The sequence below is a fragment of the Triturus cristatus genome, chromosome 10 (genome assembly GCF_964204655.1).
Source record: "Triturus cristatus chromosome 10, aTriCri1.1, whole genome shotgun sequence".
Taxonomy (NCBI): domain Eukaryota; kingdom Metazoa; phylum Chordata; class Amphibia; order Caudata; family Salamandridae; genus Triturus; species Triturus cristatus.
The window spans coordinates 188,187,195-188,206,461 of record NC_140593.1 but is presented as its reverse complement, the minus strand read 5'-3'; the positions used below and the strand labels follow the sequence as shown (position 1 = coordinate 188,206,461).

The 19,267-nt window shown below is 47.5% G+C and overlaps 1 protein-coding gene across 1 annotated transcript in view; it reads right to left on the bottom strand.

Annotated features, from left to right (window-relative positions):
• Positions 1–19,267, bottom strand: part of C10H7orf78 (chromosome 10 C7orf78 homolog) — a 102,908-nt gene that overhangs the window by 56,316 nt on the left and 27,325 nt on the right. The window contains exon 2 of the mRNA XM_085630789.1: positions 4,712–5,185. Within this exon, the coding sequence (XP_085486915.1) occupies positions 4,712–5,185 (474 nt within the window). The remainder of the gene's footprint in view (positions 1–4,711; positions 5,186–19,267) is intronic.

Genomic DNA, 19,267 nt, shown 5'->3' with positions numbered 1-19,267 from the left:
TCGGCCGAAAAGCGGCGATAATTTTATCGCTATATTAGCAAGGCCACGCTAACACGTGAAACCTTGCTTTAGCGTGGGGATTTCTAATGCCCAGCTTTGCATCTCTAATGAAATGCAAAGTGGGCGTTCCTGACCTGACATGATAGGAGAAATGTCGCTAAGCGACATTTCTCCTATCATCAAGCCCCACGCTATGAAGCATAGCGTCAGGAAAAGTAGCGATAACACCTGTTATCGCTACTTTCCTAACACCTGCTTCAGGACTGATTTAGCCATGATATCCTATGGAAGATGGATATCATGGCTAAGTTTGTGAGTCCCTATCAACTAGCTAACGTGAGATTATCGCTGGGTTTCCAGCGATAATTTCACATTAGCCAGTTAGCGCTAGGATTTTTATCGCTGATGAGATAAGCGTTGCTAATAGCACGCTATCTCAGCGATAAAAATCGGCGCTAGCCGGCGATAATTATCCGAGCGCTAAGTGCGCTCAGCGAGAATTATCGCCGGTTGTTGTTGATATGCGTGTGGTACGATCACAGTGAAGCAGTGTTTGTGATCAGGGGGACACCACCCTAAGGGTAAAATCTACCTTCATGCCACCCCCCAGCTCGATTCCTCCTGAAATCCTAGTCTACGAGCAAGCGGTGTTTAAGGAAATTGAAGCTCTTAAGGAACCCCACACATTCCAAAACACCAGCAGACAAGAACGCCTGGCCCTACAATCATTGAAGAACAACCCCGATATAATCATTAAACCAGCCGATAAAGGGGGAAGCACGGTAATCCTCAACAAAGAGGACTATCACCAAGAATGTCAACGCCTACTCAATGACACAAAGAACTATGAACGGCTCACACATGATCCCAGTATCTCGCTAAGAACGAACATCCAAACCCTAGTGGGAGAAGCGGAACAGAATGGCCAGATTTCGAAAAGCGAGGCCAAATTCCTTACTACTACAAAAGGGAAAATACCATACTTTTATACTGTTCCCAAAATTCATAAGAACAAGATCCCTCCCCCTGGTCGCCCTATCGTTTCAGGCATCGGGTCCCTTTTGGAACCCCTTTCACGGTTCTGCGACCACTTCTTACAACCCCTGGTCCAGTCTACCAGCACGTATCTCTAAGACACCAAAGACCTTCTAGGATACCTAGCTAATATACACTACGACCCTAACAGCTCCTTTCTGGTATCACTAGATGTAGAAAGTCTGTACACTAGCCTCCCCCAAGATGACACTCTACGAGTATTAGAGGAAGCCCTCAATGAGGCTGATTGGCAATACCACACGCCTCCCTCATTCGTACTGAAGTGCGCCACCCTCGCACTCAAAGAGAATTACTTCGAATATGAGGGCAAGCTGTATCTCCGGAAGTATGGTACATCGATGGGGAGCGTTTTCGCACCCAGCATAGCGGGCCTGTATGTCTTCAACTTCGAGACCAAACATCTGCTCAGTAACAACCAGCCACGTATCCCACAAATCAAGTTCTACAAGCGCTACATTGATGATATCCTCCTTATCTGGGAAGGATCGAGCGAATCACTCACCACCTTTTGTGACTGGCTAAACACGTGTGACCCCCAACCTACGCTTCACACACAGCTTTGACAGACACCAAACCACTTTTCTAGACCTTGACATCCAAGCAGTTTCAGGAGGACTCATGAGTAAGACACATTTCAAACCCACTGCCCGAAACTCCCTCCTGCACTTCTCCAGTTTTCACCCCAGAGCCCTGCGCGAAAACCTCCCTTATGGCCAATTTCTGCGACTTCACAGAAACTGCAGTGACCCTAGAGACTATAAAATGCAAGCCAAAGACCTTTGCCATAAGCTGCACCAACGCGGCTACCCGAAGCATATAACCAAGACCGCCAATAAGAGGGCCAGAAACCAAAACCGTGAAGGCTTACTGGAAACCTACCCCAAAGAACCCACCCCTCCTCCACTCACGTGTGTTACCACTTATAACACGGTGACCAACAAAGTTTCCCAGATGATCAAGAAGAACTGGAAGATCCTGAACACAGGCCACCTGAAATGGGAACCTCCCCTTCTCTCAACCAAAAGAGCAAGATCCATCAAGGACACCATAGTATCCACCAGACCGGGTCTCCCAACCAGACCTCCCAACACGGTGCTCAACGCCTGGGGCCTCCCCAACATCAAAGGGCACTACCCTTGCGGCGATTGCAGCGTATGCCACATCACAGAGACAATCAAATACCTGAACCTTGAACCTGGAAGGACATGGGAGTTACGCAAACATACCAATTGTAACACAGAGAATGTTGTATACCGGATTATATGTCCGTGCAATCTGACCTACATTGGCATGACCACCCGCAAAATCAAAACCCGCATTTGCGAACATCGCAGCACAATACGCTGCAAGAAAAACACCACAAAAATGACCAATCATTTCTTGGAAAAAGGCCACACGACCAACGATATGAGATGGGTCATACTCGAAGCCGTAGACCACAACCTTCCCAACATTCAGACCCGCCTCCTGGAACTGGAACAAAGATGGATATATCGCCTTTCCAGCCACATCATCGGTTTGAACGATAATATCCCCTGGAACTGCTTGAGAAAGTCCTGATTGTATCTCTGTAATAGGCTCATACAATCTGTTTTGGAATCACAGGCTTATGCTTAATCCATGGTCTCTATCCACAACATGTCATGAGCACCCCTTAAGAATTTTTTCTCATCTCATAGCGCCCAGCCCCGACCTAATTCAGTACTGGCTGATCCTGCCATCCGATATTGCCACCACCGCGCATGTGTAAGTTCTTTGTGAATATCTCCTGACTTTCCAAATTGCAGACTTTAATTACTTAGCTGGCATCAGAGGTGTATGTATACTCCGTGGCTTTTCCACATAACTTATTTTTACTTCATTGAGCATCTCCACCTCGTTCAAAATTTTGAGTATTTCCTGACTCTCCTAAAATACGGGCTTAAACTACTTGGTTGGCTTCAGATGTTTATGCACATTCCATTTTCAAAGTAGTTCCATCCTCCGCGCATGCACAGGTTCAGTGACACACCTACCATGCCTTCCTCCTCCTACGCATGCGCACAGTACTTACTTCGCTCCCTTGAGCAGGTGCTTTTCCTCTTAACCCCCCGGCACCATTCGCGCAAGTGCGCCAGCCACGCGCTACCCCTACACGCATGCGTGGTCTACCCGGCCCCGCCCGAGCTTTCCAGCAAACACGCACGTACACAATGGAGGACCTCCCTATTTAATCTCCTTTTCCCATGGGTCCCTCAGCATCCTGGACTTCGGGAGACCACAGTAGGTGCCAGGCGATGGTAGCTTCACAACCAAGTAAGGTGTCTTTTACTCTCTCTCCCTGGGAAACATTACTTCCCATCCTACCTCGCTCTTTAACTTGTTATTTCTTTTGTCCACAGAACTGTTGTAAGGAGCGCCCCCCTCCCGTTTCCTGCACAGCGCTCTCACTCAGCCATAGTGTAATTATCCCTATCCCTTCCCTGTTTTGCGCATTGTGTTCCTTTTCATTAAGCTGTGCCCACCCAAATCCTCTAGCGCTTGCGGGCTACATTTAGCCTTTTCTCACCAGCGCTCAGTGGGCCGCTCACTGTGTACACACCTCATGTCATTGCCAGTATATTCACCTGGCGCTATTTGTGTACATTTCACAATTTGCTCACTGTAGTATTGCCGTGTTATTTACCACCTGGCACCCCTAGTTCACATAGCGCTTCGCGTCTTACCTAGCATCTCTAATGGTCTTGCCTCCGCTTTTTTCGCTTAGCAGCATGATACACCTCAACAGTGTGTGTGTCACCTACGGTACGTTTTCCAAAGACAGGTTTGATTGATCACAGCACTGAAAGAATGTATTTGACAGTTGCCTGCATTCCAGGACATCATGTGTAATTCTCATATGTGTCTTCTGTGCTGTCTTGTTTTCTTCCACAGGTTTGCGCCGCAGTGTCCGCAATTGTGACGACACTGTGTCCACACACCTTAGCGAGTGTGTAGGTAAACAACCTTTTTAATATTTTTTCACTCACCACGTGGCACTTCACTTTTTGCCGCTCACTATACACTGGTCCTGACGAAAGCTCCTTATTTTATATGTGAGCTGAAACATGTAGAACCACTACACAGCCAACTAGCAGATAATTATTTCTTCATTAGTTGCATCACATACCTTTTAATCTAAATCCTGAGCCGCCAATAATAAATCTTCTAATGGCAAGGACTCTCAGAGATATATGTTTTTAATCATCACTACATCACACTCTTGCACCACACCAGCTCCGCTGTAGTCAGGCGTCGCAGCACAACCGGGGGGCATTCGGCCACCCGGTTGGGGCCCCAATGATGAAGCATGACACCAACCAGGTTGGTGTGTGAGGGGCCTTTTAACCTACCTTGTGGGTTCCCAAACACTGCTTCACTGTGATCGTACCACACTACATTGGGTCCGTCCATCTTTGATAAAACTCATCTACATCCAGGGGATACGGACGTACCTCCCCCCCTTTTCCCTAGCTCTCCCATTGTTCTTTACATGTTGTTGATATGCCCCATTGTAAGTGCCTACATTTATTTAACACGTCATATACATGGGCTGAATTTCAATCTTAACTCACAAATGGAATTTTCTCTCATTTGATCTTGGCTCTTGTGCACATCTCGTGCCATGGTGTCTTACCTGTCTGAAATCATGGGGTTTAGGGTCCGTGTAAGGCCCGGAGGGGAACTTCCCATTCTTCACAAACATGAGGCTAGCTTCATAGGGGCCGATGTGAGGAAACCTGGTCTGCAGTTTGGGCGGTTCTCTCCTCCCGATGAGGTCAGGGAAGAGCTCCCCTTGTATCCTGTAGAGCTCACTCACTGTCTCCCAGAGTCTGATCCGGCTCCGTGTATCCACCTCTTCCCTTTCATACTCTGCTGTCTGCTTCGGCAGCTGCAGGGACCTGTACAGCCTGACACTAAAGTCCGGTGGCTTCCTTCTCCATATGTCATGGTCTGGCACTGGTCTGGGCTGCACGACTGCCTCACTGCGTCTGATTGACAGCTCCTTGTTTGCAGAAAACTGCACTTTTCTTGCAAAAACAAAGTAACGATCTCTGCTTGCACTGGGTGGTTGAACCGTAAAGGCAGCATTTCTATCCATCTCGCACATCTGTAAGAGTACAGAAAATATGCGGTTATCATACAGAGCTCTCAATGGTACATGACTGTGTTGCAGAGAAGCTAGCCCTTAAAAAAAAGATTAATGTAACCTATGAAAAGACATACATTATTTAAATCAACACTGGGACATCGGGAAAAGGTTTGCAAAATAGTTCATCTTAAAGTTAGTATACACAGAGCCGATAGGTGTGGGTTAATGTGCTAAAACACACGAACACAGGCATGGGCATTGAAGACAGACTTCTTGTCTTGGCCAAAGCTTGTTTTCTATTTCTTTTACAGGAGCATTTGGAAGGCAGGGCTGCTAAGAATTATATGCATGTAGTTGATGATGTGTCTGTTTACGCTCATCTGTGATGTAGGACACCTGACTGCAGTTTCTTTGTTATTGGAATTGCCCATAGTTGTTTGTTACACTGCGCACAGCGCACAGCGCAGGTAGTTTAAACAAACACATAACGTCATCATTGCTCACATTTAAACCTGCTTGCACTTATTATTATTCTTATGCTGCTCTCTTGTGGTGAGTTTTATTAATTGAATTCATTTTTAATGCAGGGAAATATATTTAAATCTCTGGTGCCATCTTGTGGGTAAAGTTTGAACATACAGTTTATTTTTCTGCTCGCTATTCTCACTGAATTCGCCAAATGCCGGTTTTATTATATTACATAAAGAAGATGATAGTAAAATCATATTTAGGTGCCGTCCTTGTTGAAGAGGACAGGACAACGGTGAGAGATCGTATGGCCCGACCCCAAAATGAGAATAACAGGGGCATATCAGCAACACCCGGCGATAATTATCGCTTAGCGCTCTTAGCGTGAGGATAATTATCGCCGGGTAACGTGGATTTTTATCGCTGAGATAGCGTGCTATTAGCAACGCTTATCTCCTCAGCGATAACAGCCCTAACGCTAACTGCCTAACATGAGATTATCGCTGGAAACCCAGCGATAATCTCACGTAGTGTGGCGTTAGCTTGCTGATAGGGACTCACAAACTTAGCCATGATATCCACCTTCCATAGGATATCATGGCTAAGTCAGTCCTGAAGCAGGCGTAAGGAAAGTAGCGATAACAGGGGTTATCGCTACTTTTCCTGCCGCTATGCTTTATAGAGTGGGGCTTGATGATAGGAGAAATGTCGCTTAGCGACATTTCTCCTGTCATGTTAGGTCAGGAATGCCCACTTTGCATCTCATTAGAGATGCAAAGCTGGGCGTTAGGAATCCCTACGCTAAAGCAAGGTTTCACACGTTAGCGTGGCCTTGCTAATTAGGCGATAAAACTATCGCCGCTTTTCGGCCGAAAACGGCCGCAAAAGCGGCGATAGTTTTATATCGCCAGCTTGTAAATATGCCCCCAAACTCTTGCAAGATGGCGTCTTGTTGATTTACTGCCGTAAAAAAATAAAAAGGATTCCTTTCTGTATACAAAACCTATGTGACATTAACATCTAAGGGGCATATCAACAACAACCGGCGATAATTATCGCTGAGCGCACTTAGCGCTAGGATAATTATCGCCGGCTAGCGCCGATTTTTATCGCTGAGATAGCGTGCTATTAGCAACGCTTATCTCATCAGCGATAAAAATCCTAGCGCTAACTGGCTAACGCGAGATTATCGCTGGAAACCCAGCGATAATCTCACGTTAGCTAGTTGATAGGGACTCACAAACTTAGCCATGATATCCACCTTCCATAGGATATTATGGCTAAGTCAGTCCTGAAGCAGGTGTTAGGAAAGTAGCGATAACAGGTGTTATCGCTACTTTTCCTGACGCTATGCTTCATAGCGTGGGGATTGATGATAGGAGAAATGTCGCTTAGCGACATTTCTCCTGTCATGCCAGGTCAGGAACGCCCACTTTGCATCTCATTAGAGATGCAAAGCTGGGCGTTTGAAATCCCCACGCAAAGCAAGGTTTCATGCGTTAGCGTGTCCTTGCTAATATAGCGATAAAATTATTGCCGCTTTTCGGCCGAAAACGTCCGCTAAAGCAGCGATAATTTTTTATCGCCTCGTTGTAAATATGCCCCCTTATGTGGCAAAAAATATGATGGTAGAGAACACTTTTGAGATATAACTAGTTGGCCTTTCATTCTAACTTAACCACTTCGTTGTAGGGAGAGTAAGACACCAAGCAGAAAAAATCATCACTGTGAGATTAAAATATGGGCTAATCTAAATTTTGAGTAATAATTTCCCAAGCGGAAAGGGGCCGATTCCAATAATCCAATATGTCACTTTCTATATATTGGATACTGTACCTCGAGCATACAGCTGCTCACTCGAGCCAAACCTCAAAGCAAACTTTGATAAACTTTAGGTCTGATTTAAGAGTTTGGCAGACAGAGTACTCCACTGCAAACGCGTTGGAGAACTCTGTCCAACGGACCCTGGGTTAGCTCGCCTCTTGGGCGGACCTTAATTATTCCATTGTAGAGCCAAGTGGGGAGAGTGCTGCCTCCGACGGTGTAAAGTAGTAGAGCCCGTCGATGGAAGGACTTTACACTGATTGCCTTATTTAGGGTGGGAGGTGTAAAGTCTTTTTTCCCCCTGCACCTCACTGCCAGGCACTAACGGGCAAGAAAAAACAATAATGACCCCCACACTCTAGGAGAAAATTTCCAAGGTGTGTGGGCCATTAGCTTTTTTTGTTTTTCAAAAACAAATCTCACTTTGGCAGTGTGCTTTTGAATACAAAGGGGCAGATTTACAAACCCCGTACGACACTTTTGCGCTGCTGTTGCATCACTTCTGTGACGCAGTGGCGACGTAAAGCCAGCGCCATGTTGTAGGGTATTTACAACGTGACGCATCTAGGGAGATGCGTCACGTTGTAAAGCCCTGCACCACATGAAACTTGCGTCAGTTTTCATGTGGGCGTTTTGGCGCAGGGGTGGGGCGTTCCGGCGCAGGAACGCCTCGGAAAAGTGGCTGAGTGAAATCTACAAGATTTCACTCAGTCACTTTTCCGAACCCCCTGCGTCAAAACCTTGCACCTGCTTGAAGCAGGCGTAAGGCTTGACGAACCATGTCAGACATAGGCAGGCTTGACATAGTGCTGGAGTTGCGTCGTGCCCGCGACACAACTCCAGCACTGCGCCAACCTTACGGCAGCAGATGCGACACGCATCTGCATTTCCTTGCGCCATGATGCGCCGCATTGTAAATGCGGCGCATCCGTGGTGGCACAAGGATTGAGATGTGTGTTCCAAGTTTCCTGGCACATCCCTGCTGATTTGCAGGGATGCACCAGGAAACGTAAATCTGCCCCAAAGAGCTTTTGAAGTTGGATGGCTTTCTGTCATTGTGTAAATTATATATGCTGCATATGAGATAACCATACAATATTCTGATTGGCAGTTGAAGGGAGTTGGTTTCATTTGGTGGTAGAATTACACATAAAGCTCGGTCACAATAGGTTTGCTGATCTGGCTTTCCGTAAAATTCTTTGGACTTTTCCTGCGCTGTTTGCTCCATTTGAATGTATTATCATGGGTTAAGTGCTCCAAATGCAAACAATTTTCCTCTGTTCTCTCATCACCATTTGATGTGCAAACAGCTTTTTCACACGAAAGTTGATTGACATACCATTTGCACCACGTCATTAAGTGCTGTATAGCTTTGTACAAGTGCCCAAGCAATATCTTTGTAAATCAGATCCCTTGTGTTTCATCCTGTTTGCAGCATGAAGCACAGCAAGTCAGGGTGGTATCTTCATGTTGCACTCCAGGAAAATGTTCAAGTTACCTTACCTTATCTTTCCACAGTGCCCTCAATTATTTTAAGTGATGTCAAAGGGGAGGCAGCTCTACTAGCCACACGCCAACCACTCACTTTAGTTCCTGTTATGGATCAGGAATGCGAGCTACCTAAAAGAATCTCTGTAACCTATACTTCTATAGGTAAAGATAGTCTGGGTACCAGGTCTAATAAGCCACAGATCAAGAACCTGACACTACCTAGCAGACACCTGAGTCTTCTAAAAAGTGCTGGGATAAAAATAAAGAAAAGACTACAACAAATTCATGGACTGGACATCAGCAATTTGAGTCTTCCAGAAATCATTATATTTTACGTGACATTGATAAAATTAAACAGCCTGATAGGCATCAGTATTCCGATACATGTCCCCCTCATTCCTTGCAGGACTCTCCAGACAAGTGGTCAGAGAGAGGGGGTAGAGGCAATTGCAGACAGAAGGAGTATGTGAAACCGAAGACGGACTAACAGCGTTCTCCTGATGCGTTTATAAAAAAGGAACAGAAAATTCCACAACAAAAAGCACAGTTTAAAAAGATGAAAGTGGCAGGTATTGCCACTAAAAATGCCACAAATGCACAGAACTCTTCTTCAGAACTAGACGTGGGCCAGAACTCTTCTCAACAGCATAGAGAAGGTCACAATAGTGAACCATACTCTTCAAGAGTTTCTGGTGGCGAAACCGACTGATCAATATGTGCAGGTTGAAACTCCAGCTCATCCGCCTAGCCCTCCAGATAGAATTTAGAATTTGGACATTCAAATTGAGGGTGACATTCCATGTACTATTAAAGTAATATTCTGGCAGAAGTTTACAACTGAATATGACATTCTCTTGGGGAACACGCAATTGACGGGTTTAGGTCACTGACGCTTTTGTAGAGCATGTCTAATCCATTGACAAATGATCTTTTTAAACAAAATAGTACAGAGTACATGTCTTGGATTTAGTGGTGTTCAAAGTTTAAATACACCCAGTATTCCCTCAATTACATGGGATGATATCTGGCAACAATTTGTTAATTTAACAGAAGAGCAGCTTAATGGAAGGGTGCAGAATGGGATGTTCAGTTCTTCACTTTTTGCTTCAGATTGGTGGCTATTTTAGCCAACTGATACCAATGACTGTAATGCTTGTTTTTTAACCCTTCAACAGGATTTAAAGCAAACAGCCCTGACCCACGGTATATTCTGTTGTCACATTCTGAAGGTGTCACTACATACAGTGTGGGTAAACTATGCCAGCAATGGTTGGAATACTCACCATATGCAGCAATTAAAACCACTTATCCCTCCTTTCAGATAATATGGATTTACAATATATGTTATTGGGTCCGAGATCTACTCATTGTAAACATTTTATATATGTCAGTTATAATGAAATTTGGAAACGTTCTCAACAAGAAGCAGCTGAGCATTTGAGGCAAATCGATCAGGACAATTTGGAAAAGCTTTGGTTGTCGATACTGACATTACTAATGTTAACTCGTATTTGTTCATTGAGCAATATTGTTTGATCTTCATTTGATATCATACAAAATGACATATCTATGCATCAACATGGCCAGAGTCGGTTGAAATCGATTTTGCAATTGTGTTGGTCTCTGCAGGTTTTAAAGTCAAATAGAGTGCCATGGAATTATTTCAATGCAGCTGAGTTATGTATGCTTTTAATTTGACATATATGCAAACAATAATGGCTCGAAATGGAGCCACCTACACTTTACTAGATGTTGAAACAGTTCCCTTTTCAGTTGCTGAAACTCCCGCTGCCATCTTGTTGATCCATGGTCTAATTTCTCTTCTAGTTTCCATGTTTCATTTCACATCATGTCTTCTGCAATTTTAAGTAAGCAGATATGAGTAGATGGGTTTACATTTTTGTACATGAAGCTAGGTTTCGCCCCTTCCAGTACAGATGTATGTACAAGAACAAAGAGGCATTCATTAGTCTGCCTGACTGTGGTACTTTCTTAGGTCACTCATAGATCTGTAGAAAGATTGCACTGCATGGTGCATGTAATGCTTCTGAGCCTAACTCAGCACGTTATCTGAAGGGTTTCACTGTACAACTGATCAAGAATACATTTTTGCTGCTTTCTAATGGAAGCTATCTCATTTTAACAAATCATGGTTGTTGCTGGATGAAGCCAAGTGTCCCGTATCTGGTCACTGTTTCTAAGTTAGTTACTTACTCTATGCATGTTTTGTATCCTCCCACACAAACTCTCAGAGAAGTAACTTTGTGGCCCAAAATCCCCGTAACTGAAATAAAGTTTGATAAGTTGAACAAACTCAAAGCCTTACTGCTTCAAATTGACGTGGCTCTCACATCTGCCAGAGAAACTTTTGATCACCAATTTGCATATTTCTTGTCAAATGTGCAATCTTGTTTCTACAGTCAATTGCCACAGCATTTTGGTGAGCTTGTACACTGTAATGCTTCTAATACAGCTGGAGTGGCACACTTTTTTAAAGTGATTGGGTCTGGATTGGTTTCCATGTTCCATACTGTACTTGGAGTTATCCTGTGCTTTCTACACTCCTTGTTTTCTATCATTTTTTGAGGCATTCTGATTGTGTTGTTGCTCCTGGTTGCTATTTTGGTTCTATTTTTGTTGTTCTGCAATGGATGTCCCACAATGAGGCCAAATGGAAATGGAACCACCACACGTCGTTCTATGTTGTGACGCATGATATAGTATTTTGGAGAGTCATTGTTACTGGAAATGAACAGGAACTGGTCTCTGGTCTTCCCGGACCATTTGGTTTCATAGAGTGCAGCCTGTGTTTCATTGCCTAGGTTGCTCATTCGAGTGTGAACTCGACTTATGCCTTGCCACGCAATTGTCGCAGTTTCCAGAAATAAATCTGTTGTGCGCTCTTTGAGGTCTAATTAGCTGTGTTGTCAAATGATGCTGCTTCATTTGCTGTTTGATGCCTATTGTGAGCCACCTTTGCCAATGCCGGATGCTCCGTATACTTCTGCTTTCCTGGAATCTGGGCACTTGCCATAAGCTACACCCTGGCACTGTTGCCTTTGGCATTTGCTAAATGGGCTGCTGATGATTCGCATCATGACTTGGACCTTGCTCTTCAGTTTTCTTTCGATGTGATGTCTGCGGATGCAAGTTCCTTCCTGAGCCCTATTGACGTCCTGGACATGAATTTTATGGACATTTTGAAAATGCAATCCGCATTGGATGGCTCATAATCTTTTGCATCGGCTTTTTGGAAATTTCTCCTTTTTATGTTTTTTTAATTAGCAGTTTTTTTGGGCTTTGAATTTGCTTCTATTTTTTAAGTGTTCCTATGCAATGCAAGGCTTTTACACAAACATAATACTGTTGCTATTTTTTTTCAAATAGTCATATTCCCCGGCCACAGGGAAGGTGTTATGTGGATTTTATGTTAATTTTATTTTTTAACTTAGCATCTCTTTTAGCTGGTGGTTTGCACATGTTCTTCACTAACACAAGAATGTATCGTGTAGAGGAGGAGCCTAGCGCGTGATCAAGATGGCCGCGTGAGCTCAGAGCTCCCGAGACCCTCGCTCCCTCCGGCAAATATCCTGTGCAGCATCCTGTGTTTAACACCCGGAATATTGGAGGCGAGCCGTTGCTGAGGTGATCGTCGCTGTCCGGACTGAAATCGCTCACCGGAGGCCGAAGTTGTGCTACATGGAAGTTTGCGGCCTACTCCCCGGAAGATGCCCGGGGCTTGCGCTGGCACAGTGCCCGAGCACTAATTGAACAACAGCGGCCGTGTGAGGGGCGAGCCATCGGGAGGACAGTGTCATCACTTTCGCTTTCGCTTTCGCTTTCCTGTCTTCATCGCGCCCTGGCCTGGGAGTGAGTCGCGCCGGTCACTTGTTGCATGGTCATCTTCTCTGGATGGGCAAGGAGACTGTTTCCGCGGCAGATCACGATGTCGACCAAATCGGAAGCCGAAAAACAGAAGCCCAAGAATACCAGGCGGGGAGGATACACCCAAACCAACAACATGGACCGCTATGCCCAGCATAAGGGGTCACCGGGCGGATCGGGACGGACACTGGAAGCCTTGAAAGACGGTTTGCCCCCCGCCACAGAACTAACCTTGCAGGATATCATGGGGGCCATCGGGGGGATGCAGTCCTCTATCGGGCAGCAATTTGAGACCCTGGCACATAAAGTGGACACAATCTCGATTGACGTCAACTTGATTCGGGCAGACCTGGGGAAAACTAATGAGCGGGTTCAGTCCTTGGACCTTAAAACCTCTGGCCTCATGGGAGATGTCTCTGACCTGCAGCTGGAAGTCCGTACCTTGAGGACCGCAAATGACCACTTTGCCCGACGGCTGGAGGAGTTTGAAGGCCGGGCACGGCGCAATAACGTGCGCATTATTGGGGTCCCGGAAAACTCGGAGGAACAGTCGGTGGACCTGTTCATGGAGGATTTGGTGGTGAACCATCTGGCGCCTAAAGGCCTCAGTAAGTTCTTTACTGTTGAACGGGCCCACAGAGTCCCTGGTGGGAGGCCCAAGGTGGGGGCCCCTCCGAGACCGATTGTCGCCAGGATCTTTAATTTCAGGGACCGCGACGCCATTCTACAAGCATCACGAGTGTCCGGCCCGATGACTTTTCAGAACACCACAGTGAGTTTTTATCCGGACTTTACCCAGATGGTGCAGAAGCAACGGCAAAGCTTCCTGGCGGTTAAGAGAAGGCTAAGAGAGATGGGACTGAAGTACGCCATGCTCTTCCCGGCCAGGTTGCGTGTGGTGTTTGAAGAGCGGACTTTCTTTTTTGAATCACCGGACATGGTCGGAGACTGGCTGGACACATTGCCCCAACGACGGACTAGCGGGGAACATGCCGGTGGAACAGAAGGTGGCCGTGATGAACAATGAGCGAGGACCCGGGTGCTAGATCACTTTGATTTTGTCCAGGACAGTGACTCACAGTCTTCGGTTCCTCCGGGAGGGTGGTAGCCCGGGGGGTGGCGGGGGTAGGAAGGGAGCTTTTTTCCTCCTCTGGGGTTCTTTTTGTAGATTAGTCTTTGAATGGGGCGACAGGCACAATGCAAGTTGGGGGGGCTTTTTGAGCTTACGCAGGGGTGCAGGGTGGGGGGTGGATTGGGGTTGTTGAAGTGGTCGTTGTTGTTTTTTGTCTTGCAAGGCGTAGTGATGCAAGCTTCTGTAGCTCGAGTGCGGTTCTACGGGGGGGTGGAGGTCTCCTTACATTTCGGGATGGAGGGTAGGGGCTTAAAGATACTCAGTTGGAATGTTAACGGCTTAGGGGATCGTATTAAGCGAGGGATTGTCCTGCAATTTCTGAAGCGATGCTCCCCTGATATAGTTTTATTGCAAGAGACGCACTTGATAGGTAACACGTGCTACGCACTCAACAGGAAGGGCTACAAATTTGTGGCACACTCAGGGTTTTCCTCGGGCTCTAGAGGGGCTGGAATACTTGTCAGGGCCTCGCTGCCGTTTGAGGTTGACTCCACTACTGTTGATCATAGGGGACGATTTGCGGCTGTGGCGGGGAGGTGGGAGGGCAGGATGCTGGTCCTGGTGTCGGTTTATGTCCCTCCTGCGCTGCAGCCCTCCACATTTGCGTACCTGGGGAGGGCTCTGTTGGATCTCCCAGAGGGAATGTTGGTGGTGGGTGGTGACTTTAATGCGGTTGGCTCCGGATTGCTTGACAGACACCCGCCAAGAAGCTCTGGGGGGGGCGCAGAAATGGCTTCCAGACTTTGTTGATACCCTTGGTCTGGTTGATTGTTGGAGACTGCTGCATCCCACACAGCGGCAGTACACTTTCCACTCCGGGGCGCATGGCAGTCTCTCTAGAATTGATTATGTGCTTACCTTGGCCGCACACGCCTCCTTTGTGTCCGAGGCTAGGCACATGGCTAGGGGTATTTCTGACCATTCGCCGGTGTGGATCTGTATGGATGTTGGTAGAGGAGTGGGGGGCAGGGTGGCTCCGATTAACCCCTGGTATCTCCGTGACCCTAAGACTCGTTGCGCGGTGCTGAAGGCGGTCGATCGCTATTTCCAGGAAAATCTAGGCTCGGTCACGTCTGCGGTGTCTTTGTGGGAAGCGTTTAAAACTGTGCTGAGAGGAGAGGCCCTCTCCTTGATAGCGGCAGCCAAACGTCGGCGGGATGCGGAGGTCGCTCAGATCGAGGCGGAGATGGCGGCTCTAGAATTGGTTTTGGAGGCGGAGGTCACGGCAGCAGCGCTGCATAAATTGAGCCTTAAGCAGTCGGAGTATAAGGCCCTGGTGACGAATGCGGCCAAAGCCCTGAGTAGGGAGCAGCAGGGGCGACTGTACGTCGTCGGGGACAAGGCCGGGAAATTAATAGCGTGGCTGGATAAAAAGGAGCGGGTCAATCGTGTGGTGCCGGATCTAGTAACAGAGGGTGGCGTTATTGTCACTGAGCCGGATGGCATAGTCCAGTGCTTCGCAGATTATTTCCGCACGGTCTATACCTCTGTGTCGGACAGGCCGGTGGAGGACTCGTGTGAATTTCTGCGCGATCTTGCTCTGCCTTGCTTCTCTGACATAGACAGGGAAGATCTAGATGGTGACATCACAGCTGACGAAGTCGCGGGTGCTATCCGTTCACTGCGCCCGGGCAAGGCCTCGGGCCCGAATGGCCTGCCAATTGAGTTCTATAAACTCCGGCCGGACAAGATCGCTCCACATCTGCGAGCTATGTTTATAGAGGCGCGGGAGACGGGATGCCTTCCATTCGACCAACGCCTGGTGACAATTGTGGTCATACACAAAGACGGCAAGCCCACGAATAAGTGCAGCTCATATAGGCCGATCTCGCTACTTAATGCCGAGCCGAAATTCCTCGCTAAAATACTGGCCAACCGTTTGATCAGGGTGATCGGGGACCTGATCCACCTGGACCAATCTGGTTTCATCCCGCACCGTAACACTGCGTTGAACCTTAGGCGCATCCACGGCGTGCTCGCTAGGACGGGGACGCTGTGGGAGCCGACCATTGTGGCAGCACTTGACGCCACGATGGCTTTCGACACGGTAGAGTGGGCATATCTGTGGGCCGCACTTGCAAAATTCGGCTTTGGACCTGGCTTTGTTGGCTGGGTGAGACTACTGTATGAAGGACCCCTGGCTAAAGTCGCGGTCAATGGGTGGGCGTCCCGTCCGTTCGAGCTGGGGAGGGGCACCAGGCAGGGTTGTCCCCTGTCGCCGTTGTTGTTTGCTCTCGCTCTTGAACCGCTGGCGGCCTGGATACGATGGCACCCAGATATAAGGGGGATCCGATGGTCACCAGATCATGAGGACCGCATTTCTCTTTATGCCGACGACATTTTGCTATACCTCACTTCACCCAGGAAGTCTCTCATAGTGGTCTGTGACATTTTGACTTCTTTTGGTAGGAACTCGGGTCTCACCATTAACTGGGGGAAGTCGTATCTGTGTGCCCTGAGTGGAGACGTCCCTGTTCTCCCGCGGAATTGCTCAATCCAGATCGTCGGGAGGGTTTTTTGTATCTGTGGATCTATATCTCCACCGATCCAACTGTTCGATAGGAGAGAAACCTGCTCCCTCCGTTGACGCGCCTGCGGCGTGATGTGGCGGGCTGGCGGCGGCTGCCGCTTTCCCTCCTTGGCTGTGCCGCGCTGTTCAAAATGATGTCTCTTCCCCGTTTTCTCTATGCCCTGCAGAATACCCTGGAGCTGGTCCAGGCCAGCTATTTTCGGGAGGTTGAGAGCCTCCAGCGCTCGTTGCTGTGGGATGGCCGTCCGCGTATAGCTATTGCAAAGCTGACCCTTCCGTGGTACGATGGGGGTATCGCGCTTCCTGACATCAGAAGATACTATTGGGCCTCTCAGTTGAGTGCGATCAACCACGGAGTCTACGGTCCGGCGCTGAGCCCCCGCTTCGCTATGGACCGGTGGTTGCTGCGCGGGGGTAATTACTTTAGAGCACTCTACTCCAGGTCAACGGATGGGTCCCTCACGGGGCCAACCAAGGTGGCGGTGCACGTGTGGAAGGCGGTTACAAACTCGCTGGGTTGGAAGGATAGGCTCACCCTCGCCACTCCGCTGTTTGACTCCGATATGTCGGGGAAACTTTGGCACACGAAGGGATTCGAGAAATGGGATCTGATCGGGATATCCAGGGTGGGGGACCTGCTGGCTAAGGGGCGAGTTAAATCGTTTGACGAGCTACGGACGGAGTACGCTCTGGAGGGTACGGAATAGTTCCGGTATGCATAGGTACGCCATGCTCTGCGGTCCGTCCTCGTCGAGGGGGAGACGGTGCCTGAGTCCTCTCCCTTGGAAGATCGGATCCTGGATGGCCATATGCCGGAGAGTACAATCTCCTTAATTTATAAGAAGCTCGTTAATGTCTGGACTGACCTCCTCCTAGGGGTGCGTGATCAGTGGACTAGGGACGGCCTTGAATTGGATGATGAGGACTGGCAGTACGCCATCTCCTCTCCTAAGGAGGTCGCGATCCCCGCACGACTAAGGCTGGTCCAGCTTAAGATACTTCATAGAGTCTACGTCACAGGGCCCCGACTGATTCATATGGGTTTCTCCGAGGATGGTTTATGTAAGAGGGGCTGTGGGATGGTGGGCACCTTTCTACATATCATATGGGAATGTGGTGTGATCGCGGAGTTCTGGAAGCAAATTCATGTAGTGATGCAGGAGGTCACGGGTATTGCACTGCTGCCATAGGGCACGGCGCTGTCTTTTGAATGTCTGGGGTCCTACTGACTATGACGCGGGGCAGACTCAATGGGTGACCCTAGGAAATATGGTGGCGAAGCGTGATATTGCGCGACTGTGGGGCTCTCAGAGACCTCCCGCTATGGATGCATGGATGGATAATATGGACTGGAGCATGTTTAGGGAGAAAACGGTGTATAGTGCCCGGGGGCGGCCTAAGAAATGGCACAAGATATGGGGACGATGGAACCAGTATAGGGGTGATATATGTCTGCCCCCGGCCACTGAACCGTTAGAGGAGCAACTTTCCCCCTAGCTTCACTTCCAACTTGGGATTTTCATGATGACTATATGCTAGAATGTTAGCGCCTCTGCTTCTCCCTCATCCACCCGACCGGTGGCTTTGTTCTGATTTTGGGAATGGGGCCGCGCCCCCATCGGGAACTGGCACGAGTTTATTGTGTATACTGCCCTGCTTGTGTTATTTATTTTAGGTTGTTTAAAAAACGGAACCTTTGTTTTTTTCCTGTACCAGAGCTATGGACGCTTTCATGTGTTGCACTTAATTGGCTGCCGAACCTCCGGGATGTCGGCTGAATAGCTGTGTTCCAGACTGATATAAATAAAGGTTTTAAAAAAAAAAAAAAAAAAAAAGAATGTATCGTGTACATAGAATTGTTGCTCTATAGGCTGCACTTAGATAGTTCTAGGCACACATTTTTCAGAACCCGTTGTCCTTGCTTTACTATGTGCTCATAGGAGACTCATTCCCTCCAGACTAAGTAAAATTGTTATTCTGAAGTTATCATGAATGCTGCAGAGAGCTGTAAATAAAAGTCAGCACGCAGGCCCCGACATTAACCTTAAGAAGGAAGATAACTGCATAAGCAGAAATGTGTGCAGGCTTGCACACTCGGATTGCTTTAATTTGTTAATGCACTTAGGTGGGCTTCCTGAGCTATTACACCTATGTATGTGGTTTCACCATTTTAATAATGTTTATAACAATGATCCGTTTCATCTGTCTAATAATCACAGTTCACATTTTCTTTACAAAGATTAGACTTTCTCAATAAAACTTTGAAAATTTGTTATTGGCTCTTTTCTTTGTAAAAACTTGGGCATGTAAAGGTGACAAATGATAGGGTTAGATCTGTTTCCACTAATTCCTTGTGACTAAGAGTGGTCATGTTGGGGGGCGTGGCTTGGATGCCGAAGCAACATGGCGGTGCTACCATGAGCTCCACACGGACGCTGAGCTTTTTTTCCTCAAAAGTGCCTCTCGACATAGAGTTTTGCAGCTCCAAGTGTGGTCCCGCTTGTGTGATGTAGTGGTGAGTCTCTATGTCGCGTATGGCTTCCCCAACATCATTTTTGTGCTCAGGAGCCGCAGCGGTGATTATTTCCTCATAAGACGCCCTCATAAGGCGCCCGCCGTTTTGGATCGCGGCACTCGCGCTCCGATTTTTTCCTCACAGTTGAATTTCCCGAATCGCCTAAAATGTCATACCACTTCTCTCTGACTTCAGGAATTTACGTCTTCAGTGGCCTTTAATTCAATCTATATTTTATGGCATGTGAGGCTGGAA